The sequence below is a fragment of the Tamandua tetradactyla genome, chromosome 16 (genome assembly GCF_023851605.1).
Source record: "Tamandua tetradactyla isolate mTamTet1 chromosome 16, mTamTet1.pri, whole genome shotgun sequence".
Classification (NCBI taxonomy): domain Eukaryota; kingdom Metazoa; phylum Chordata; class Mammalia; order Pilosa; family Myrmecophagidae; genus Tamandua; species Tamandua tetradactyla.
The window spans coordinates 67,387,786-67,412,810 of NC_135342.1; the positions used below are offsets into that span (position 1 = coordinate 67,387,786).

At 41.3% G+C, this 25,025-nt stretch overlaps 1 protein-coding gene across 1 annotated transcript in view; it reads left to right on the plus strand.

Moving 5' to 3' along the window:
* The window catches only part of LOC143658465 (uncharacterized), a 76,928-nt gene that overhangs the window by 46,577 nt on the left and 5,326 nt on the right, over window positions 1–25,025 (plus strand). The window contains 2 exon segments of the mRNA XM_077130493.1: window positions 2,137–2,200; window positions 6,425–6,538. Of these exon segments, the coding sequence (XP_076986608.1) occupies window positions 2,137–2,200; window positions 6,425–6,538 (178 nt within the window).

Here is a 25,025-nt window from a genome sequence, read left to right on the forward strand (position 1 = left end):
TTTTATTACTGTAACATAAAAGGAGAAAAGAATAAAGTTTCAAGATTAAATTCACAGCAAGCTATTTCAGCAACAGCTTTTAGGCTTAAAATAACTCAAGGCCGCTTGAGTTGTAAACATTTTTCTAGCTGCTGAAGACTATACTAAACATTTTTAGCTAAAGGATTATATTGTGTATTTTCTGTCTATCCAATTATCACACTTCAGGATGGAATTATTCATTTTTATGTTCCTTTAATTCTTTTGTTTTACACAAACAAAATTTGAGTGCATTTGTAATTAATTTAAGTGATGATAGGAGATAAAGAACCCAATTATTTATTTTGTCCTCAAATAGTTAGCCAGTTGGCCTGCTATCATTCATTGATTTGCTACTGATTTGGAAGGCCATCTGCTCTAGTTTGCTAACTGCCGGAATGCAATATACCAGAAACAGAATGGCTTCTAAAAAGGGGAATTTAAATAAGTTGCTAGTTTACAGTTCTAAGGCTGTGAAATTGTCCAAATTAAAACAAGTCTATAGAAATGTCCAATCTAAGGCATCCAGGAAAAGATAATTTGGCTCAAGAAGGCTGATGATGTTCAGTGTTCCTCTCTCAGCTGGAAGGGCACATGGCGAACATGGCGGCATCTGCTAGCTTTCTCTCCAGGAGTCTTGTTTCATGAGGCTCCTTAAGAGGTGTTTTCCCTCTTCATCTCCAAAGGTTGCTGGCTGGTGGACTCTGGTTCTCTTATCCTGCTGTATGATTCTGCTGCTCTCACCTTGTTCTCAAAAGGGAACTCTCTCCAAAATGGCGCCTCTTTTATAGGATTCCAGTAAACTAATCAATTCCCACATAGAAGGGGGAATCTCCATTTAATGAAGTTTAATACCCACAATTGATTGAGTCACCTCTCCATGGAGATAACCTAATCAAATTTCCATCCAGATTAGAGATTAGAATAGAGATTAGAAGAAACCGTTGCTCTCACAAAACTGATTAGGATTAAAAATGGCTTTTCTAGGGTACATAAATCCTTTCAAGCCAGCACACCATCTTTACATTATACTGAATACTTTAGTCCCTTTCCCAAATTTAAATTCAGTTCGTTGTTCTCTTTGTTTTTGTATGTCTCCTTTATTTGTTATACTTTTCAGTTCATTGTTCTCTTTGTTTTTGTACCAGTCTGCTTTATTTGTTATACATTTAACATCTTCTATTGTAAGTTTTAGCTTTCCTGTTTTCCTTTTTTATTTAAATTTCCATGGTTATTCTCAACTATTCTATCACATCAACTTTACAATGACTTTATCAGGTTTCTAAAGAAATTCTGCTCATAATTTGGTTGAAAGCAATATTGATTAGTTGTTAAAAGCATGACCTTTGGAGTCTGGAAACTTGCTTTAAAATCCAACTTTGATCACCTGTTCTTTATGTGAGTTTCATAGAGTATCTTAATCTCTTAGTTTCTGTTTATTTGTCTTTTGATAGAGAGAGAGAGAGAGAGAGAGAGAGAGAGAGAGAGAGAGAGAGAGAGAGAGAGAGAGAGAAGCAATACCTAAATCTCATTTACAGAAATGTGAGGACTAAATGAGATGTGTATAAAACATTTAGCTGGTTCTGAGCATGTATAAGCTCTGAATAAAAATTAGTTATTATTAAATTTGTAGATAAGTGAAGGAAAATTGACATTTAAAAATTTATTATTGACTGTTTGCACCCAGGAGCATGTTTTGCCTTTTCATGTATTTATGCTTCTCAGCAATATTTTATAATTTTCTTAAAATAGGTTTGGTGTGCTCCTTGTATAGTTTATTCCTTGTTTTTTACTTTGTTTGGTTTTAATTTGTATATATTTTTGCTGTACCATATTGTTTAACTCAGGAGAGAAAGTATTACCTAGTGATTATGAATGCAGATCTTGTGACCTAAGGTAATTCTTTAAATTTCATAAATCTTTATCCTTGTTTTGGTAAAATGAGGACAACAGTATTACATATCTCCTGGTATTATAATTTATATCAATACAATGCTAATCTCTGAGGCTTGCACAATATAAGCCTTTGGTGACTGTTAGCTGTTGTTATTAGTAGTTAATACAAGTTAACAGGTTAAGGAAAACCTTTGATTAGATTCTCTTTGCTTCTTCCCTCAGCCCCTGCCCTTCCTGAGAGGGAGCCCAGGAGATGGCAGCCATGCCCCCGACAGCCCAGTACAAGGTGAGCTGTGGGCTCTTCAGGTTAGCCTTAGAGAAATGTGATTTGAAGGAATGGGGCATGATTCTGGCTGGTCTTAGAGCCAAAGCAGTGGGAAAACCCTTGTTGACTCCCTGAACTGGGACTGGATGTGGGAAAAGAGACTAATGGGGAGGGGCTGAGCCTCTATATACTCCAGGACCAATGAAGCCCTGGATGGAGAGAGAAGAGAGTGACCTGGAAGGAGAAGTCTAGTCTCCTGCACTCTGAGGAATCTGCTGAGTCAGTAGCTCCCCCAGCAGAGGGATTTGTGAGTTTGAGGGACTCAGGCTGGTGCTGTCAGTTACCCAGTATATGCTGGGAGAGTTCAGGATCAGCAGGGTCACCAGGTTGTTGGGGATCAGGGATTTAGAGGCAGAGGGACAGCAGGAAGACAAGAAAAAGGAGTCTGTACCTCTGTTCCTCCAAAAAGAAGGCATAAATTGGGGGTCCAGGATCAATGAGGGAAAGTATGGATCAAGGAAGGGCACATAGATGTCTTTCTTGAGAATTAGCACTGATATCTGAGGGAAACAACATCCTGCGATATGAAAAATAGCATTAGGTGGTAGGATGTTTAATTTAGATTAAGTTAGATTAATTTACATTAGATTTCCCATCAGACTTGAGCCAGTCACATAACCTCTTTGTACCTCAACTGACTTAATAATAATATGGGAACAATGTCATTCATTCCCAAACTAAGGGGAAAGATTTTGCCAAATGCCTTTCAACTTTGCACACTGACGAGTTGCTAGTGCTGCTTGATTGTCTTTTTCTGCAGCTTCTCGATCTAGCCTTTTAGCATAGATGATTGTATCCCAAGTACCAGTTCCAGATTGTCCACAGTCTTTGAGCTCCCACCCTTAATATCATGTCACCTGTTAGTCTAATCTCTATGCATAAGAGATGAACTTCATTGTCATCTTTGTACCTTGCACACCTTTCTGTATCTCCTACCAATTGCTGGTATCTCCAGATCATCACTCTGGTCATTCTGTTTTTAGATTTCTGAGCCATTGTTGACACTTTATTCTCCCTGTTGACCTTGCCCATTTAATCCAAGTCATTTGTTCCTGCCTCAGCATGCATTTGTCTCCTCTTTTGTACAGTTTTTCTGATTTTATCAACTCTCTTCTAGTATATTTTCAGAAGAGTTTCCCAGCTTGTTACTGTAGAGCTCAGGCTAGGCCCTTGGATTAAGCTTGTTAGTTGTGTGGTGATCCATTCAAGTGTTTTAACAAAGGGAGTTGACAGAGTCAGGGTTGGCATTTTATAAAGATATTCTGTGTTTGACAAAAAGTGAACTTGCAGAATGAGCTTCAAGTTAGGGACTATTGCAGGGGTCCATGTGACAGTTGCTGAGGACTTGAAGTAGGTGACAATTGACAATAGTGAGTAGCATTCAGATTCAAGAAATATCTAGGAGATAAAATTGGCAGGATTTGATTACTGACTGTTGTCAGAAGAGAGCAGTGACTAGGGGACTAGTTAAGAATGATTTTCAAGTTTCTGGCATAAGAGATTAGGCTGAAAATGGTGCTGCTAACTGAGACAGAGAACACAAATAACAGCCAGCATCATATTTGAGCACTTACATTTGTTTCTCCCTGTGCTGAGCAGTTCATAAGAATTAGGAGGAGGAGCCAATTTAGGGAGGGAGATAAGTTCAGTATTGAATGGTAGCTTGGGTGTGTTAGAAAGATAATTGGTGTGAAGGTCACCAAGGAGTCTGAGGCAGTACTGTGACTAGTACAGACCACATAAGAGCTTGGAGTGAAGAGATGGGAGGATTATCGCTGCATAGGGAAGGTACAAGGTTGATATCAATGGCCAAGTTGATGACAGTGACTACATCATGGTACTGTCTGGGAAGATAGAGGTGGGGCTGGCAGGGACATTTGGTTGGCACAGGACAAGTTATCTTAAAGCTTATGGTGAAGCAACCAAAAGAGCTATCTAGAAACAATTAGAATCAGAAAGCTTCTTCTCCTAGGAAGACTCTAGAGCTGAATGGGCTATCTTAGACAGCACAAGTTCTTCTCTGCTGGAAATGTGTGAGAAGAACCAGTATAGTCCCCCTTTTTTTGAGCAGGGTAAATGGCCTAAGAGGCTTCAAGAATCAGCTGAGGGCTCAGGGGAAGGAGACCCATTTGGACAAACTATGACTCTTCTCGGTAGGTGAGCATGACAGTTGGGGTAGATCAGGTAGATATGGGAACATTTCAGGGCTCTGTGAGTGCCAGGGGCAGGATGGATGGGCTGGGTACTCACTTCGTGAGGTGGGGACGGGCACTGGAGGGGATGTTATCAGTGAGAAGGGCAGTCAGAGGCTGATTCCCTCCCTGTCCATAAGTAGAAAGTCTAAAAGACTGAAATGTCTGAAAAGATTGCAAAAATGAAAAGGTTTTTCTCAAGAAGGGAAATTCATGAAAGACTTCTGTGTTCCAGCTTTTCTATAATGATATACTTCCTTTAGTAGTAGTAAATCTCATGTACAAGGAGAAGAAGCTCCTCTGTTAGTGAGAGAAGTTTCAGATTTTATGGTTGTAGATGCAGTCATTCAACTAGCATTCTTGTCCATGTCCTTTTACCCTTTCTTCATTTCCCACCCCTCACAGGACCATGCTCCAAGCCCTCCTACTGTCCTTTCTACCTTACATTGGCCCTGAGCCAGGGGATTGGCTCTGGGGCAGCAGGAACCTTTGTTTTAGGAGGTGGTGACCTTTGAGGATGTGGCTGTGCACTTCACCTGGACAGAGTGGGCTGACCTTGCTCCAGAGGGCTCTGTACAGGGAAGTGATGCTGATGAATTATGGGAACTTGACTTCCCTGGGTAAGGCTACTTTGCCTTTGGGACTCAGACTTATAGGACATGGGTAGGGGTGGATTGTGGCATAAATGTAATAACCTTCCACTTACTTCCAGGGACAGATATTCCTAATCCCTCAGCCCCAGATGACGTTGGGTAGGGAGAGAGAAGTCTGAGGCTAGTTTGAGTCTAATGTAGGTTTGGCTCTTCTCTGATGACAGCACTTGCCAGTATAATAGGTTCTGTGGAGGGTATAGTGCAAAAGAAGTACCTTCTGTTGAAGTTCTTGGCTTCAACCCTTCTAGTGGTCTGAGGAAGACGTCCATTACTCCTTCCCCAGGTTTGCATATGACTCATAGGATTAACTAATGTTCTTTAAGTAACTTTTAAGGAAGAGATCACAAAAATTCTGTTTCCTCTTGATCAAAATCTCCTTGGGCTTCCCCTTACTCCAGCCCCCTTTGATGAGTCTTTTTTTCACTGAGCTGTTTGGGTTTTCCTGTCTTGACCCTGTGCCGCGGTCCAGCCGCAGCAGAGGGAACGGGCTTGAAGGTGTGGAGGGTCGTCGGCGCGAGAAGAACATCAAGAGACAGCTTAGAGAATTTTTCTCTGAGAAGAGTTGCTTAGATTTATTTTTGCTTAACTGATTTTATACCCTTATTCTTGGCAAGAAAACAGGTATCACAGGATTATGGTTGTGTCATGGCTTACATTTTAGGTAAAGTTACAGGTTCAGGGAAGCAAAGTGAAAGTACACGTTTTGATTTTCTTAGGAACATTTACACAAGATTTCAATAGTAGCAAGATATTGGCTTAAACCGCAGACATTGTGTTTGCAGTTTTCTGAGTTTAGACTTTCTTTTCCTATTATTTTACAGGTGAGGCAATATGTCAAGACCTATTTTAATCTGGTTAAAGGTTAGCTTGTTTTGATTAAAAGGTTACATTGTCTACTTAGATTTTTTATTGTTTCATAGCAATGGACCGGTGCCGTGGTAGGGGAGTAAATTTCTAGGATGGCTCAATGCAGGGTTTTTTAATTGTAAGTGTTTACTCTCTATGGGGTACTTTTCTGTGACTTGTTCTAAAAGCACTTCTGCCTGCTGCATCTGCAGCATGACTTGCTTAATGGGGGTGTTTTGATATAATGCTTGGAGCACAACCAGCAACAAGGAACACACAATTAGTTAATCCCAGTATTTTTCTATTACACCATTTTATGCCTCGTCCTCTTTTGGGGCGTTGAAGGCCTTGCCACCGCCCTTCCTTCCAGAGAACCATGTCAAACCAGGGAGGAAAAAGAGGACGCGGCAACCCTGCAGATGCGGGCCACCTGGTGCCTTGGGAACACTACTGTGAGACTCCATCTTCAGTCCCATTTTCTTCCCCATTTTCAGGATATCCAGTTTGCAAGCTTGCCCTGATCTCACTTCTGGACAGAGGGGATTTGTCTTGGAGTCTGGAGGCACTGGAAGATCCACCTGCAGAAAGGACCAAAGACACCTATAAAGGTAAGGGATGCTGGTTCAGAACAGATACACATAGAGCTTTACAGAATAGTGTATTTCAGAATGCTCCACGCTGTGTAGAATTTGAATAAAATAGATAATGCCTGAGAACAGGTAAAATTTGAAACATTTCCCACAAATTCTTTTTTTAAAGAGGTTTATTGATGTGATTTGTGTACCCTGAAGGTCACCTATTTAAAGTGTACAATTCAGTGGATTTTAGTGTATTTACAGAATTGTGTAACCATCACCATAATCTGATTTTATAACATTTTTGTCACCCCAAAAAGAACTACATACCCATTAGCAGTTACTGCACATTCCTTCCTTCCCCGTCCCTTGGCAACCACTAATCTACTTGTTGTCTCTATAGATTTGCCTATTCTGCAACATTTCATATAAGTGGAATCATAGAATATGTAGTCTTTTGTTACTGGCTTCTTTAACTTAGCGTAATGTTTTCAAGGTTCATCCGTTGTATCATGTATCAGAATTGCATTCCTTTTTTACCAAGGAATAATATTCCAGGGTATGGATATGCCACATTTTTTTATGCATTCTGCATTTGTTGGACATAAGGTTGTTTACTCTTTTTGGCTGTTATCACATTCGTGTGTAAGTTTTTGTGTGGCCATACATTTTCATTTCTTTTGGAGATGTACCTCGGAACCTAGGAGTGGAATTTGCTGGGTCATATCAGCTCTGTATATAACATTCCATTACTAGTCTCAGTATTGCCTACCTTAGTTGTTCTTCGTTGGGCAGGTTGAGTTTATAAAGGGGCAGTTCTTTCTTCTTTAAATTAAACATTTTATTTGGAAATCTTTGTAGATTCGCATACAGTTGTAAGAAATTATACAGAGATCCTATGTACCATTCACCCATTTTCCTACATCTAGGAAAACTAAAATATATGTATAAAATATAAAACAACCAGGAAATTGACATTGATATAATCCCCTCATCTTATTCAGATATCACCAGTTGTATATGCATTCACTTTTGTGTGTTTGGGTGTGTATTTAGTTCCATACATTATATCACATATATATGTTCGCTTCCCCATTGCAGGCAAGATAACAGAACAGTTCCAAATTGTCAGACAGATCCCTTGTGCTGCCCTTTTATGACCATATCCCCCCAGTCTCAATTTCTGGTAACTTGATCCATTCTGATCTCATTTGTGTGGTAATCACATATTTAGTTTGATAATAAGCTGAAAAACTGTTTTCCACAGTGGCTCTGCTATTTTACACTCTCACCAGCAATGCATGAATGACCCAATTTCACCACATCCTCACCAGCACTTGGTGGTGTCACTATTTTTTATTTCAGCCATTCTGATAGGTGTGTGTAATGGTAGCACATTAATATTTTAATTTGCATTTCTCTAACGGCTAATGATATTGAAGAATCTCTTTCCATATGCTTATTTCTCATCTGTATATCCTGTTCAGTAAAATATCTGTTTATGCCTCTGCCTATATTCTAATTGGAATGCTTTTTTTTAAACTTTTTTTATTAATTAAAAATTAACAAACAAAACATTAAGATATCATTCCATTCTATATATACAATCAGTAATTCTTAATATCATCACATAGTTGCATATTCATCATTTCTTAGAACATCTGCATCGATTTATAAAAAGAAATAAAAAGACAACAGAAAAAGAAATAAAACGATAACAGAGAAAAAAAAGATTATACATACCATACCCCTTACCCCTCGCTTTCATTTACCACTAGCATTTCAAACTAAATTTATTTTAACATTTGTTCCCCCTATTATTTATTTTTTTTCCATATGTTCTACTCTTCTGTTGATATAGTAGCTAAAAGGAGCATCAGACACAAAGATTTTCACATTCAAAGAGTCTCATTGTGAAAGCTATATCATTGTTCAGTCATCATCAAGAAACATGGCTACTGGAACACAGCTCCACATTTTCAGGCAGTTCCCTCCAGCCTCTCTGCTACATCTTGATCAACAAGGTGATATCTACTTAATGCATAAGAATAACCGCCAGGATAACCTCTCAATTCTGTTTGGAATCTCTCAGCCATTGACACTTAGTCTCATTTCACTCTTACCCCTTTGGTCGAGAAGGTTCTCTCAATCCCTTGATGTTAATTCTCAGCTCATTCTAGGGTTTTTCTCAGTCCCTTGATGCTGAGTCTCAGCTCATTCCAGGATCTCTGTCCCACGTTGCCAGGAAGGTCCACACCCCTGGGAGTCACGTCCCACGCAGAGAAGGGGAGGGTGGTGAGACTGCTCGTCATGTTGTCTGGAGAGAGAGGCCACATCTGAGCAACAAAAGAGGCTCTCTTGGGGGTGATTCTTAGGCCTAAATTTTAAGTAGACTTGACATATCCTTTGTGGGGTTAAGTTTCATATGAACAACCCCCAAGACTGGGGGCTCAGCCTATAGCTTTGGTTGTCTACACTGCTTGTGAGAATATCAGGAATTCAACTTGAGGAAGTTGAATTTCTCCCCACTCTTGTTTTTTTTAATGTTGCATTTTGAGAGTTGTTATTCTAGACTCTAGGCCTTTGTCAGGTATGTGATTTGCAGGGTTTTAGCATTTACCATTGTGCCAAACTTTAAGAAGCTCTGGAGCATAATAATGAAAAGATGTATGGAGCTAAAAAAGTGAATATGTTGTAGTCTGTTAATATATTCAGTGATTGTATTAGTAGGGAAACAGAACTAACAGGAGGTATCTGTAAATATGAGATTTTATAAAAGGATCTCACACAACTGAGAAACTGCATGAGTCCAAATTCCATAGGGAAGGCTGAAAACTGGTGACTCCAATGAAGTTTTTGATGAATTCTCCAGGAGAAGATGGCTGGTTAAAATACAGAGAAAAATTCTCTCCTCTGACTGAAGTGGCCACCTCCAAATAAAAGTCTTCAAAAAAAAGAAAAGAAAAGAAAGAGTGGGCAACAGTGGCTCGGTGGTAGAGTTCTTGCCTGCTGTGCTGGAGACCCAGGTTTGCTTCCTGGAGCCTACCCATGTAAAAAAAAAAGCAATACCTTCAACTAATTGGATTAAATAGAATTGATTGGATTCTCTCCTTGTGGAAGACGCTCCCCTTAGTTGATCTTAGATGTAATCAGCCAAAGATGCAATCAACTTACTGATGATTTAAGTCCACAAAATGTCCTCACAGTTAACAGTTAGGCCAATGCTTGCTTGGGCAGACAACTGGGCACTATCCCCTGGCCAATTTGACACATGAACCTAACTATCATAGTCCATCCCTTTGACTAGTACATTTCCTAATATAACTTATGTAGACAGCTTAATCGAACACCATAAGTACATGGAACCTTGAGTAGGGCATGAGATTTTGTTGGTTTGTCCAGAGTGATGCCCCAATAAATCCCAGAGTGATTTGAGCAGCGAATAAAAAAGTATTTGCAAAGTCCCCTTTGGGGAATGGTGAGAAAGGGGGAAAATTCAACTTCCCCAAGTTGAATTCTTGATGTTCTCACAAGCAGTTCAGACAACCAAAGCAATAGGCTGAGCCCCTAATCTTGGGGTCTGTTCATATGAAACTTAACCCCACAAAGGATAGGTCAAGCCTACTTAAAATTAGGCCTAAGAGTCACCCCCAAGAGAACTTTTTTGTTGCTCAGATGTGGCCTCAGTCCAGCCAACACAACAAGCAAACTCACTGGTATATTGCATTCCGGCAGCTAGCAAACTAGAACAGGCCATTTGTATTTCCTCTTCTGAGAAGTGTCTGTTCAAGTCTTTTGCCCATTTTGTAATTGTATTGTCTGTCTTGAGTTGAACAATCTCTTTATATATTCTGGATACTAGACCTTTATCTGATATATCGTTTCCAAATATTGTCTCCCATTTTGTAGGCTGTCTTTTTACTTTCTTGATGAAGGCTTTGATGCAGAAAAGTGTTTAATTTTGAGGAGTTCCCATTTATTTCTTTCTTCAGTGCTTGTGTCTTGGGTGTAAGGTCTAGGAAACTGCCTCCTGTTATAAGATTTATAAGATATCTCCCTACACTTTCTTCTGACAGTTTTATGGTCTTAGATCTAATGTTTATGTCTTTGATCCATTTTGAGTTAATTTTTGTATAGGGTGTGAGATATGGATCCTTTTTCATTCTTTTGCATATGGATATCCAGTTCTCTAGGCACCATTTATTGAAGAGACTGTTCTGTCCCAGATGAGTTGATTTGACTGCCTTACAAAGATCAATTGTCCATAGATGAGAGGGTCTATATCTGAACACTCTGTTTGATTCCGTTGGCCAGTATATCTATCTTTATGCCAGTACCATGCTGTTTTGACCACTGTAGCTTCATAATATGCCTTAAAGTCAGGTAGCATGAGGCCTCCAACTTATTTTTCTTTCTCAGGATATTTTTAGCTATTTGGGGCACCTTGCCCCTCCAGATAAATTTGGTTATTGATTTTTCTATTTCTTAAAAGTAAGTTTTTGGTATTTTAATTGGTATTGCATTGAATCTGTGAATCAATTTAGGTAGAATTGACATCTTAACTAGATTTAGTCTTCCAATCCATGAACATGGTATGCCCTTCCATTTATTTAGGTCTTCTGTAATTTCTTTTGGCAATTTCTTGTAGTTTTCTTTGTATATGTCTTTTGTATCTTTAGTTAAGTTTATTCCCTAAATATTTTATTCTTTTGGTTGCAATTGTTTTTTCTTGATTTCCCCCTCAGATTGTTCTTTACTAGTGTTTAGAAACACTACAGATTTTTGAGTGGTGATCTTATAACCTGCCACTTTGCTATACTCATTTATTAGCTCTAGTGGTTTTGCTGTGGATTTTTCAGGGTTTTCAACATATAGTATCATATCATCTGCAAACAGTGAAAGTTTTACTTCTTCCTTTCCAATTTTGATGCCTTATATTTCTTTTTCTTGTCTAATTACTTTGGCTAGAACTTCCAACACGATGTTGAATAACAATGGTGATAGTGGACATACTTGTCTTGTTCCTGATCTTAGGGGACAAGTTTTCAGTTTTTCCCCATTGAGGATGATGTTAACTGTGGACTTTTCATATATTCCCTTTATTATTGAGGAAGTTCCCTTCTGTTCCTATCCTTTGAAGTGTTTTCAACAAGAAAAGATGTTGAATGTTGTCAAATGCCTTTTCTGCATCGAGATGATCATGTGGTTTTTCTGCTTTGATTTGTTGATATGGTATATTACATTAATTGATTTTCTTATGTTGAACCATCCTTGCATACCTGGGATGAATTCTACTTGGTCAGTCATTTCCGTTTTACGATGGAGTGCTGCTGTGCATGCTCAACTTTATGGCTAGGGAGGTCAGATGACACCCAGCTCATGATAGGCAACTTCAGACTCATGGTAACTTGGTGGTCCATAGTTAAGCATTCAGTCTCTACTAAGGCCCTTTAGCAGGCCAAAAGCTGTTTCCCAAAAGGAGAGTAGTTATCTGTAGAAGATAGGAAGGCTTTGCTCCAAAATCCTAAGGTCCTGCATGGTGATTCTCCTACTGGGGCCTAACAGAGGCTCCAGACAGCATCTCTATTTGTCACTGACACTTCCAACACCATTGAATCTGCTGGATCATATGGCCCAAGAGTCAGAGCAGCTTGCACAGCAGCCTAGACCTGTCACAGAGCCTCCTCTTATTCCTGTGCCCATTCAAAACTAGCAGCTTTTCAAGTCACTTGGTAAATGGGCCAGAGTAACACACCCAAATGAGGAGTATATTGTCTCCCAAATCCAAAGAGGCCAACTAGGTTTTGTGCCTCTTTTTGGTTGTGGGAAGGCCAGATGCAACGACTTATCCTTTACCTTAGAAGTGATATCTTAAAAAAAAAAAACTCTCTCTCTCTATATATGTATATATCTTGACATGCCCCACACCACTGGACAACTAGAAATTTCACTGAGATGGAAGGCCCCTGTATTTTGTTGGATTTATCTCCCATCCTGTAACATGCAAATACCTTACTGATAAATCTAGATCAGTTGCTACTTCTTCCTCACCAGGTCCAATCAGTATGCTATTGTCAATATAGTTGATCAGTGTAATGTCTTATGGGAGGGATGACATAGGGTTGGAGAGCTGATATACCCCTGAGGTAGGACAGTGAAGATACACTACTGGCCTTGCCAGATGAAAGCAAATTTTCTGGTGGTCCTTACTAACAGCTATTGGACAAAGAGCATTTGCCAGATCAATAGCTACATACCAGGTACCAGAGGATGAGTTGATTTGCTCAAGCAGTGATATCACATCTGGAACAGCAACTACAGTTGGAGTCACCACCTGGTTAAGTTTACGATAATCTCTTGTCATCCTTCCAGATCCATCTGCTTTCTGCACAGGCCAAATAGGAGAGTTGAATGGGAATGTGGTGGGAATCACCACCCCTGCATTCTTCAAGTCCTTAAAATTAACACTGATCTCTGTAATCCTTCCAGGAATCCAGTATTGCTTCTGAATGGCTATTTTCCTAGGTCAGGGCTGTTTTAGTGGCTTCCATTTGGCCTTTCCTACTATAATAGCCCTCACTTCATGAGTCAAGGAGTCAATGTGGGGATTCTGCCAGTTGCTTAGTATTTCTCTTTGAATTATGCATGCCAGAACTGGATAAATAACCACAGAATGGGTCCAGGGACCTACTGTACACACCGTGAGATGGACTTGAGCTAAAACTTACTCACCTACCTCCAAAAGCCCCTATTCTGACTGGTGAACCAGAGTGACATTTTGATTTTCCTGAAATTAATGTCACTTCTGAACTAGTGTCTAGTAAACCATGAAATAGCTGATCATTTCCGTTTCCCTAATGCACAGGTACCTTGGTAAAAGGCTGTAGATCTCTTTTGGGAAGACTGGGAGGAAGATTAACAGTATAAATTTTGGGCAGTGTAACAGTCTTCAAGGACTGTTACCTGGCCTTCCCCTCGTTCAAGAGCTCTGGGTCTGTAAACTGTTACAAGTCTTGGGCTTGATTAAGAGGCGTGTCTCTCTGTTTTTGAAATTCAAGTTAGACTTGTTCACTTGACCTACGACTTTTCTGCTTATACAGATTAAATAAATATTTAGTAGACTTCCCACCTGTTTTATTCCTAGGTACCCCTTAATCTACTAGCCAGTGCCATAAGTCTCTGCAAGTCAGATTATTTTGACTGCTGCTTTGAGATTGCTGTCCATTATGGTGGCCACACCCACCTTGTTTATGGCAATTATTGCCACATTGCTTCTACCAACTTGGGCTCTGATCATTCCTGTTGTGTTTAAGGATTCCAGGTTAGTGATAGAAATTCCCACAGCGATATCTGACTACAGTGATCTACAGGGATGATGGAGCTAGTCTCACAAATTTATTCCTCAAAGTCCTGGTAAAAGGTGTGTGTTCTCTGGACAATCCTGGGGTGTTTGAGCTGGTCTTCCATGATAAATTCACTCTAACATTCCAATCTCTCTGAGCCTTTGGATCCCCTCATCTACATTATACCAGGACAGTTCTGGCGTTTTGACCTCTGGTAATGTGGGCCACCTTTTGATCCATGTTTCAGCCAACCACCCAGAGAAACCGTTAGCACCCTTCCTAACTATTTGTGCTACAACATTGAATGCAGGATCTCTGTGTAATGGTACCATATCAATAAATTCAGCCTTGTCCAACTTTATATTCCTTCCACCATTATCCCACACCCTTAATATCCATTCCTGCACATATTCCCCTGAACTGTCTGTATAAACTGGAAAAGTTTGGAGTATAGTGTCCCTCCTTACGTGCTACACTTTGTACGTCACCTTTCATGGCATGTTGAAACTTATTAGTTACAGGTCTTGAAGAAAAGAGGGTTGGTGGGGTGGGTCATGAAAAGAATTAGAAGTGTCCTTCAAGCACATTCAGGGCTTTCTGTTGCAGTTTCATCTGATGAAACACTGTTTCATCAGAGGAGTGAGGGCTGTTTCCTCAGGGGAGGTGATTACAAGTTTAGCAGGTACTGAAGGGGTTAATCTATTTAGGTAGAGGTTGGATGGGGGACTCTTCAGGGCAGACTGGAAGTTGGAAAACTGGTTCCTCAAGGTATGATGGAGATTAGGAGGCTGTTTTCTAGGAGCAGGTTGGTGGTGGGGGTGCTGTTTCCCCAGGGTAGACCATTACAGTTTTATCTAGCACAGACTTAGCACAATCCAGGGTTTCAGTGTCCCCACTGCCATCATTATTAACCCCTACATTCCCATCCCAATCTTCGGAATCCCATTCTTTTCCAATCAATGTCCTTACTTTACTAGCAGACACCCTGCAAGGTTGAGAATTTAGTTTAAGTTGTAAATTAGCTTGTCATGCAGTAAGACTCTGGGTCTGGTTTTCAGAGATCTCAAGTCTGTGACCACAGGAAATAAGATTTTCTTTCAGAGCACACATGAAAACTTTTACGTCTTTCATACGGCATTTGAGTTGCAGATGTGAAGCCTTCATCTCTCCCTTTCTTTCATAACTCCTTCCAGCATATCTAAGAACAGCCAGCCAACATCATTATACCGCTTTTCTTTTTTTGGTATGCCACGTTGTCAGGAAGGGCCACACCCCTGGAAGTCATATCCCATGTAGAGATGGGGAGGGCAGTGAGTTTGCTTGTTGTGTTGGCTGAGAGAGAGTCAGCAACAAAAGAGGTTCTCTTGGGAGTGACTTTAGGCCTAATTTTAAGTAGGCTTAGCCTATCCTTTGTGGGGTTAAGTTTCATACTAACAACCCCCAAGATTGGGGGCTCAGCCTATTGCTTTGGTTGTCCCCACTGCTTGTGAGAATATCAAGAATTCTCCACTTCGGGAAGTTGAATTTTCCCCCTTACTTACCATTCCCCCAAGGGGTCCTTGCAAGTACTTTTTTATTCGCTGTTCAAATCCTTCTGTGATTTATTGAGGTATCACTCTGGATAAACCTACAAAATCTTATGCCCTACCCAAGCTTCCATGTACTTATGGTGTTCGATTAAGCTGTCCACATAAGTTATATTAGGAAATGCACTAGTTGAAATATAAATTTTGTATCAAATAAGCATTTTTTGCTATAGTTTCACACATAAGTTAAAATTTTAAAATATTAATGCATTATTGACATTCCTTTCTTCTTCCTCATGCAAAAGAAAAAAATGAGTTTTCTATACCTTATTATCATGATTATTCATTTAGTTTTTGACCAGTCACAGATTAGGGTATTTCAATCCTTCATTAGCTTATCAGACTGCCCTTATTTGGAAGGGACCAATCAAGTAAGCTTCATATCCTAATCACCTATCATATTCTAGTACTAACGTGACTTGAGGGGAATGTGGGCTAGGTTAGGAGGTTGAGACTTAAACAAAGGGGCTTCCATACTTCCTTATTTGAATGCGAGAAGTCCACCATCCCTTACAATCCCTCCCCTTTTGCTTTTACAATTGGACTCCTCTCACTTCACTTCTGGTATAGGTTTTCAGTTTCTTTATCTAGGTCAATGTGTTCTTCAGGTATTTTAGTTCTTCTCATTATCATTATATGCTTGGGTTTTCCATTTAGTTGCTTAGTAGCTATTACTTGCATATTTTCAACAGTGTTTTGTATAAGCCTAATAAAGCAGGGAATTAAGCATGGAATTATTAGCAGGCTGCCAAATAGACATAGTAGGAAGAAGATAATTTTGTTCCACCAGGCCCCAGAGAACCAAGATTCTAAGCAATCAAAGAGTTTTTAATTCCAGAATTTTCAGCTAGCCTTCTGAGAGGGTGGTTAGACCTTAGAGTGCCATAGTTACAGACCCAACTGGGGCAGCGGTGTTTGGTATATAAGTACAACAACTACCCCTTACCGTCACACAGACTCCACCCTTCTCTGCTAAGATCATGTCTAGAGTTAATCAGTTTTCCGACATTCTACTTGTGGCATCTAACTGGGATACAATTCCTTTGACTGTATCTCTTGGGTAATTGATGAATCTCTGCTGTTATAATAAATGCAGTTAATCCATTCTACATTCTTATTTATAATTGACCACCAGAACAAGGACCCAAATCCTGCCACTATTTGATTTCTAGCTTTATATACATCTAGGACTCCCCTAGGGACCCCAATGATATCGATATAAACTCTGTCATCAAAGGAGCCCTTGGGGGTGCCAGTGCTTCTTCTAATTCTATTCTTTAAGGTGTGTCATGGTCAGGTTCATGTGTCAACTTGGCCAAGTGGTTGTACCTGTTTGTCTGGTTGGGCAAGTGCTGGCCTGCCTGTTGCAACGAGGAGATTTCATAGAATTGAATCATGATCATGTCACCTATATCCACAGCTGATTCCATTTTTAATGAGTCAAGGGGAGTGTCTTCTGTAATAAGTGATACTTAATCTAATCACTGGAAGCCTTTTAAGGAGGATTCAGAAGAGACAGGCTCTCTTCCTGCTTCGGCTAGTGAGCCTCTCCTGTGGAGTTCATCCAGGCCCTCCATTGGAATCATAAGCTTCACAGCCTGCCCTACAGATTTTGGAACCTGCGTTCCCACGGTTATGTGAGACATTTTCATAAATTTTATATTTATGAGTATTTCCTATTGATTCTGTTTCTCTGGAGAACCCTAACTAATGCAACTTGGTACCAGGAGTGGTTCTTGAGAAATAGAATCTTAAAAATGGGTTTTTTTGAATGGTTTTCTACTTTGACTTGACTCAAAGGCACTAAGGACTCTGATTCCCATAATCAGAATGACACTTCCAATCCATGGAGTGAGTTGGCTAATGAGATAGTCAAAATATCAGCATTTGATTCTCCTAATGCCTCACTTGTATGAAGCCAGGCTCTGGGGAATAATGTTTTTGACACCTTTGTGGAGTTTTGTGGAAATAAGAAGTATAGAGATGTTGGCTAGTTGTTGTTAGATACGCTGGAAACATTAAGGAGTGAAAGGGATGGGCTTAAGGCTTCAAACGAGAAGCTTAAGCACCATCTGAGAGATGTAGATGTTTCTATGAGCATCCTGAAGGAAAATCTTATTTCCTGTAGCCATTGACTTAAGATCTCTGAAAATCAGACTCAGAATCTTATTGTCAAAGTAGCAACTTTACAATGTAAACTGAAATCTCAATGTTGCATGGTGTCTGCCGTTAAAGTGAGGGCATTGATTGGAAAGGAGTGGGACCCTGAAAAATGCGATGGTGACATATGGATTGATAACGATGTTGGGGGTGAGGTTGAAACCCTATGTCATGCTGAATCTTCTCTAGATAACCCTGTAATAGTCTGCCCTGAGGACATAGCCTCCCCACCTCCAGCCTGCCTTGAGGAGTTGGCCACCCAACCTCCTCCTGAAGGGATTAGCCCTAGAGTGATTAATCCTGTCTCACCAGGTGAAACTGCAAATGAATACCCTGAAACAAATGGCTTGGAAGATATTTCTAATTCTTTTCATGACCCACCCCACCACCCCTCATTTCTTCCAGACCTATAACTAGACTTAAGTCCCAACAGGCCCCTAAAGGTGAGGTACAAAGTATCACACATGAGGAGGTATGTTATACCCCCCAAAAAACTGTGTGAGTTTTCCAATTTGTATACAGAAATCAGGGCAATATATGTGGCAATGGATTTTAAGTGTGTGGAATAATGGTGGGAGGAATATAAGGCTGGATCAGGCTGAATTTATTGATATGGGCCCACTAAGCAGAGAGTCTGCATTCAATGTTATAGCTCGAGGGGTTAGAAAAGGTGTTAACAGTTTGTTTGGATGGTTGGTTGAAACATGGATCAAAAGATGGCTGACATTACCTGAGGTTGAAATCCCAGAACTGCCCTGATATAATGTAGATGAGGGGATCCAGAGGCTTAGAGAGATTGGAATGTTAGAGTGGATCTATCACACAAAGCCTGCTCTTACACCCCAGGAATGTCTGGAGGATGCACCTTTTACCAGAACCTTAAGAAATAAATATGTGAGACTAGCACCATCATCCCTGAAGAACTCTGTAGTTGTACTTCTCTGGAGGTCTGATATTACTGTAGGAACTGTTGTCACTGAGCTGGAATCCTTAAACACAATGGGGATGATGAGATCCCGAGTTGGCAGAAGCCAGGTGGCTGCACTTAATTGCCAAAGACAGGGTAGGCGTGGCTATTATAATAGGTAGCAAACTCAAAGCAGGCGTCAAAATTATATGACTCACAGAGATTTGTGGCATTGGCTAGTAAATCGTGGGGTACCTAGAAATATAATAGGGCAATCTACTAAATTCTTGTTTGAGCTGTATAAACAGAAGAGTTCTAGGTCAAGTGAACAGAAGTCTAACCTGAATTAACAAAAACACAGAGTCACAGCCCCTTAATCAATTTCCAGACTTGAGACAGTTTACAGACCCAGTGCACCTTGAATGTAGGGGAGACTGGGTCCATCTGGGGGAGAACCCTGTTACACTGCCACAAATTTATACTGTTAATCTTCCTCCAAGCCTTCACCAAGGAGACTAACGGCCTTTTACCAGGAAAACTGTGCATTGGGGAAAAGAAAATAATCAAATATTTCGGGGATTTTTAGACACTGGTTCAGAAGTGACAGTAATTCCAGGGGACCCAAAACATCACTCTGGTCCACCAGTCAGAGTGGGGGCTTATGGAGGCCAGGTGATCAATGGAGTTTTAGCTCAGGTCCATCTCACAGTGGGTCCATTGGGTCCCCGGACCCATTCTGTAGTTATTTCCCCAGTTCCAGAATGTATAATTGGAATAGACATACTGAGCAACTGGCAGAATCCCCACATTGGTTCTCTAACTTGTGCAGTGAGGGTTATTATGCTGGGAAAGGCCAAGTGGAAGCCACTAGAACTGCCCCTACCAAGCAAAATAGTAAATCAGAAGCAATACTGGAATACTTGGAGGGATTGCAGAGATTATTGCCACTCTTAAGGACTTGGAGGATGCAGAGCTGGTGATTCCCACCACATCCCCATTCAACTGTCCTATTTGGCCTGTGAACAAAACAGATGGGTCTTAGAGGATGACAGTGGATTATTGTAAGCTCAACCAGGTGGTAACTCCAATTGCAGCTGCTGTTCCATATGTGGTATCATTGCTTGAGCAAATCAGTACATCCCATGGGACCTGGTATGCAGCTGTTGATCTGGCAAATGCTTTTTTCTCAATAGCTGTTAGTAAGGGCCACCAGAAACAGTTTGCTTTCAGCTGGCCAGGTCAGCAATATACTTTCACTGTCCTACCTCAGGGGTATATCAACTCTCCAGCCCTTTGTCATAATCTTGTGCACAGGGAACTTAATTGTTTCTCCCTCCCACAAGACATCACACTGGTCCATTATATTGATGATATCATGTTGATTGGACCTAGTGAGCAAGAAGTAGCAACTACTCTAGACTTACTGGTAAGGCATTTACGTGTCAGAGGATGAGAGATAAATCCAACAAAAATACAGGGGCCTTCCACCTCAGTGAAATTTCTAGGTGTCTAGTGGTGTGGGGCATGTCACGATATCCCTTCTAAGGTGAAGGATAAGTTGCTGCATCTGGCCACTCCTACGACCAAAAAAGAAGCACAATGCCTAGTTGGTCTCTTTGGATTTTGGCGACAACATATTCCTCAAATGGGTGTGCTACTCTGGCCCATTTATTGAGTGCCCAGAAAATCTGCTAATTTTGAGTGGAGACCTGAACAAGAGGAGGCTCTGAAACAGGCCCAGGCTACTGTACAAGCTGCTCTGCCACTTGGGCCATATGATCCAGCAGATCCAATGGTGCTGGAAGTGTCAGTGGCAAATAGAGATGCTGTCTGGAGGCTTTGGCCAGCCCATATAGGAGAATCACAATGCAGACCCTTAGGATTTTGGAGCAAAGCCTTACCATCTGCTGCAGATAGCTACTCTTCTTTTGAGAAACAGCTTATGGCCTGCTACTGGGCCTTGGTAGAGACTGAACGCTTAACCATGGGCCACCAAGTTACCATGAGACCTGAGTTGCCTATCATGAGCTAGGTGTTGTCTGAACCATCAAGTCATAAAGTTGGGCATGCTCAGCAGCACTCTATTGTAAAATGGAAGTGGTATATACGAGATAGGGTCAGAGCAGGTCCTGAAGGCACAAGTAAGTTATGTGAGGAAGTGGCCCAAATGCCCCTGGTCTCCACTCCTGCCACATTACCTTCTCTTTCCCAGACCAGAACTATGGCCTCTTGGGAAGTTCCTTACAGTGAATTGACTGAGGAAGAGAAAACTCGGGCCTGGTTTACAGATGGTACAGATGGTTCGGGCGGTACCTGCACGATATGCAGGTACCACCCGAAAGTGGACAGCTGCAGCACTGCAACCCCTTTCTGGGGTGTCCTTGAAGGACAGTGGTGAGGGGAAATCCTCCCAGTGGGCAGAACTTCAAGCAGTGCACCTGGTTGTTCATTTTGTTTGGAAGGAAAAATGGCCAGAGGTGTGTTTGTATACTGACTCATGGGCTGTTGCTAATGGTTTGGCTGGATGGTCAGGGAGTTGGAAAGACCATAATTGGAAAATTGGTGACAAAGAGGTCTGGGGAAGAAGTATGTGGACAGACCTTTCTGAGTGTGCTAAAAACATGAACATATTTGAGTCCCTTGTGAATGCGCATGTTCTAGTTTGCTAGTTGCTGGAATGCAATATACCAGAAACAGAATGGCTTTTAAAAGGGGAATTTAATGAGTTACTGGTTTACAGTTCTAAGGCCGAGAAAATGTCCCAATTAAAACAAGTCTATAGAAATGTCCAATCAAAGGCATCCATCCAGGGTAAGATACCTTGGTTCAAGATGGACGATGAAGTTCAGGGTTTCTCTCTCAGCTGGAAGGGCACATGGCGAACATGGCGTTATCTGCTAGCTTTCTCTCCTGGCTTCCGGCTTCATGAAGCTCCCCGGGAGGCGTTTTCCTTCTTCATCTCCAAGGGTCGCTGGCTGGTGGACTCTCTGCTTTGTAGTGTTACTCTCTCTGAATCTCTCATTCTCCAAAATGTCTCCTCTTTTATAGGACTTCAGAAACTAATCAAGACCCACTCAAATGGGTGAAGACATGTCATCACCTAATCCAGCTTAACAACCACTCTTGACTAAATCACATTAACCAGGGAGATGATCTCATTACAGTTTCAAATATACAGTATTGAATAGGGATTATTCTACCTTTATGAAATGGGATTTATATTAAAACATGGCTTTTCTTAGGGGGCACACTTCCTTTCAAACCAGCACAGCGCACCAGAGGGTGACTTCAGCAGAGGAAGGTTTTAATAATGAAGTAGATAAGATGATCCGTTCTGTGGATACCAGTCAGCCTCTTTCCCCAGCAACTCCTGTCATTGCCCAATGGGTTCATGAACAAAGTGGTCATGGTGGTAGGGATGGAGGTCATGCATGGGCTCAGCAACATGGACTTCCACTCACCAAGGCTGACTTGGCTACAGCCACTGCTGAGTGCCCAATCTGCCAGCAGCAGAGACTTACACTCAGCCCCCGATATGGCACCATTCCCCAAGGTGACCAGCCAGCTACATGGTAGCAGGTTGATTACATTGGACCACTTCCTTCACAGAAGGGGCAGCAATTTGTTCTAACTGGAATAGACACATACTCTGGATATGGGTTTGCTTTCCCTGCATGCAATGCTTCTGCCAAAACTACCATCCGTGGGCTTACAGAATGCCTTAGCCATCATCATGGTATTCCACACAGCATTGCTGCTGATCAAGGAACACACTTTACAGAAAATGAAGTGCGGGAATGGGCACATGCTCATGGAATTCTCTTGTCTTACCATGTTCCCCATCATCCAGAAGTAGCTGGATTGATAGAACAGTGGAATGGCCTTTTGAAAACTCAATTACAATGCCATCTAGGTGGCAATACCTTGAAAGGCTGGGGTAATGTTCTCCAGGAAGTTGTATATGTTCTGAATCAGCGTTCGCTGTATGGTGCTGTTTCTCCCGTAGCCAGGATCCATGGGTCCAGCTCTGCTCATCTACCGGTTTTAGTTCGAAAAGGGGGAGTGCTTCCACCAGGAGAAAGAACAATGATTCCATTGAACTGAAATCTAAGACTGCCACCTGGTCACTTTGGGCTACTCATGCCCCTGGATCAACAAGCCAATAAGGAGATTACATTATTGTCTGGGGTGATTGACCCTGACTCTGAGGGGGAAAGAGGACTGCAACTATACAATGGAGGTGAAAAAGAGTTTTCTTGAAATATAGGAGATCCCCCAGTGCGTCTTTTAGTACTACCATGCCCTGTGATTAAAATCAATGGAAAACTGCAACAACCCAATCCAGGCAGGACTACCAATGGCTCTGAAACTTCAGGAATGAAGGTTTGGGTCACCCCACCAGGCAAAGAACCACGGCCAGCTGAAGTGCTTGCTGAGGGTAAAGGGAACATGGAATGGATACTGGAAGAAGGTAGTGATAAATATGAACTAAGACCACGTGATCAGTTACAGAATCGAGGACTGTGATGCTGTTTTGTTCCAGTTATACTGTTCCTGATATTTTACAACTGTTTAAGTTGTAAAATATCAGGTTTAAGAATGAATATTACAAAGGACTTGCACCCTATTCTGGAAAGATTTAATGTGTTTCCAGTTATATGCAGGGCAGTTGAGTATTGTTAGGTGAAAGAAAAAAAATGTGTGTTTTAATGTTTTTTATTTAAGAATTAGGTATGGTTTAAGGTGATATGTATAGCTGCCAAGTTGACAAGGGGTGGACTATCATGGTCAGGTTCATGTGTCAACTTGGCCAAGTGGTAGTACCTATTTGTCTGGGTGGGCAAGTGCTGGCCTGTCTGTTGCAATGAGGACATTTCATAGAATTAGATCATGATCATGTCAGCTGCATCCATAGCTGATTCCATTTGTAATCGGCCAAAGGGAGTGTCTTCTGCAATGAGTGATGCTCAATCTAATCACTGGAAGCCTTTTAGGGAGGATTCAGAAGAGACAGGCTCTCTTCCTGCTTCAGCCAGCAAGCCTCTCCTGTGGAGTTCATCCAGACCCTCCATCAGAATCCTCGGCTTCACAGCCTGCCCTGCGGATTTTGGACTCTGCATTCTGATGGTCATGTGAGACACTTTTATAAATTTTATATTTGCGAGTGTTCCCTGTTGATTCTGATTCTCTAGAGAACCCTAACTAATACCATATGCAATGGTGGATCCATAATATTATGCATTTGTCAAAACCCAGAGAACTGTACAACACTAAGAGTGAACCCTAATGTAAACTATAGACTTGCTTACTAAAAATGGATCAATATTGGTTCATCAATGGTAACATGTACCACACTAATGAAATATGTTAAAACTGGAGAAACTGTGCATCTGTCAGGATATATAGTAGCTCTCTACTTTGTCTGCAAATTTTCTGCAAAACCAAAACTGCTTTAAAAATAAAGCTTTTTGTTAAAAAGAGAGATTTATTCATTTCAAGGCTCTTTCAAGATATTATGAAGTTAAGAAAAGTGTCCCTATACTAGCTTAAAATACACAACTTGCAGAGATTTGCTAGAGAACAATATAAGCAAGAACCATCATTTGTGGTTTTCTCTCTTAGTTGCTTCCTCTGCTAAAAGGGACAGGTTACTCTTGCCTCACTTTCTTCTCCTCCCAACTTCACATTTTCTTTTCCCACCCATACCTAGGCTGGAGCCTGAAGCCTGATCAGTTTCCTCAGGGAAAAGGGAGGGGTGTGTATGGGATTCCCTAATTACGTCATCTGGAAGGAAACCGTAAGGCTGCAGAAGTGGGGTCACCTGGGGCCCCACTTTGTCACAGATGTGAGGAATTCAAGCGAGCAACAGCACACCTGGGCACCATGCTCCACCCTCAACTCCCTGGACTGACCCCGGGAATGGCCTCTCACCTCACCCCTGAATCACTCCTGCTCCTTCCACAGGTCCAGCTGTGATCCTTCTGCCTTGGCATCCTGAGGACTATGCTATGTGTGTGAAACCCCTACTTCCACCAGGAGAAACAACAATGATTCCCTTGAACTGGAATCTAAGACTGCCACTTGGTCACTTTGGGCTCTCATACCCCTGGATCAACAAGCCTGGAAGATGATTTCATTTTTGGCTTGGGTGATTGACTCTCACTATCGGGGGTAAATGGGACCACAACTACACAATGGAGGTAAAGAAGAGTTTTCTTGGAATATAGGAGATCCCCTAGGGCGTCTTTTAGTACCACCATGCCCTGTGATTAAAATCAATGGAAAACTGCAATAGCCCAATCCAGGCAGGACTACCAATGGCTCTGAAACTTCAGGAATGAATGTTTGGGTCACCCCACCAGGCAAAGAACCACGGCCAGCTGAAGTGCTTGCTGAGGGTAAAGGGAACATGGAATGGGTAGTGAAAAAGGTAGTGATAAATATGAACTTCGACCACATGATCAGTTACAGAAACGACGACTGTAATGGTGTTTTGCTCATGTCATACTATTTAAGTTGTAAGA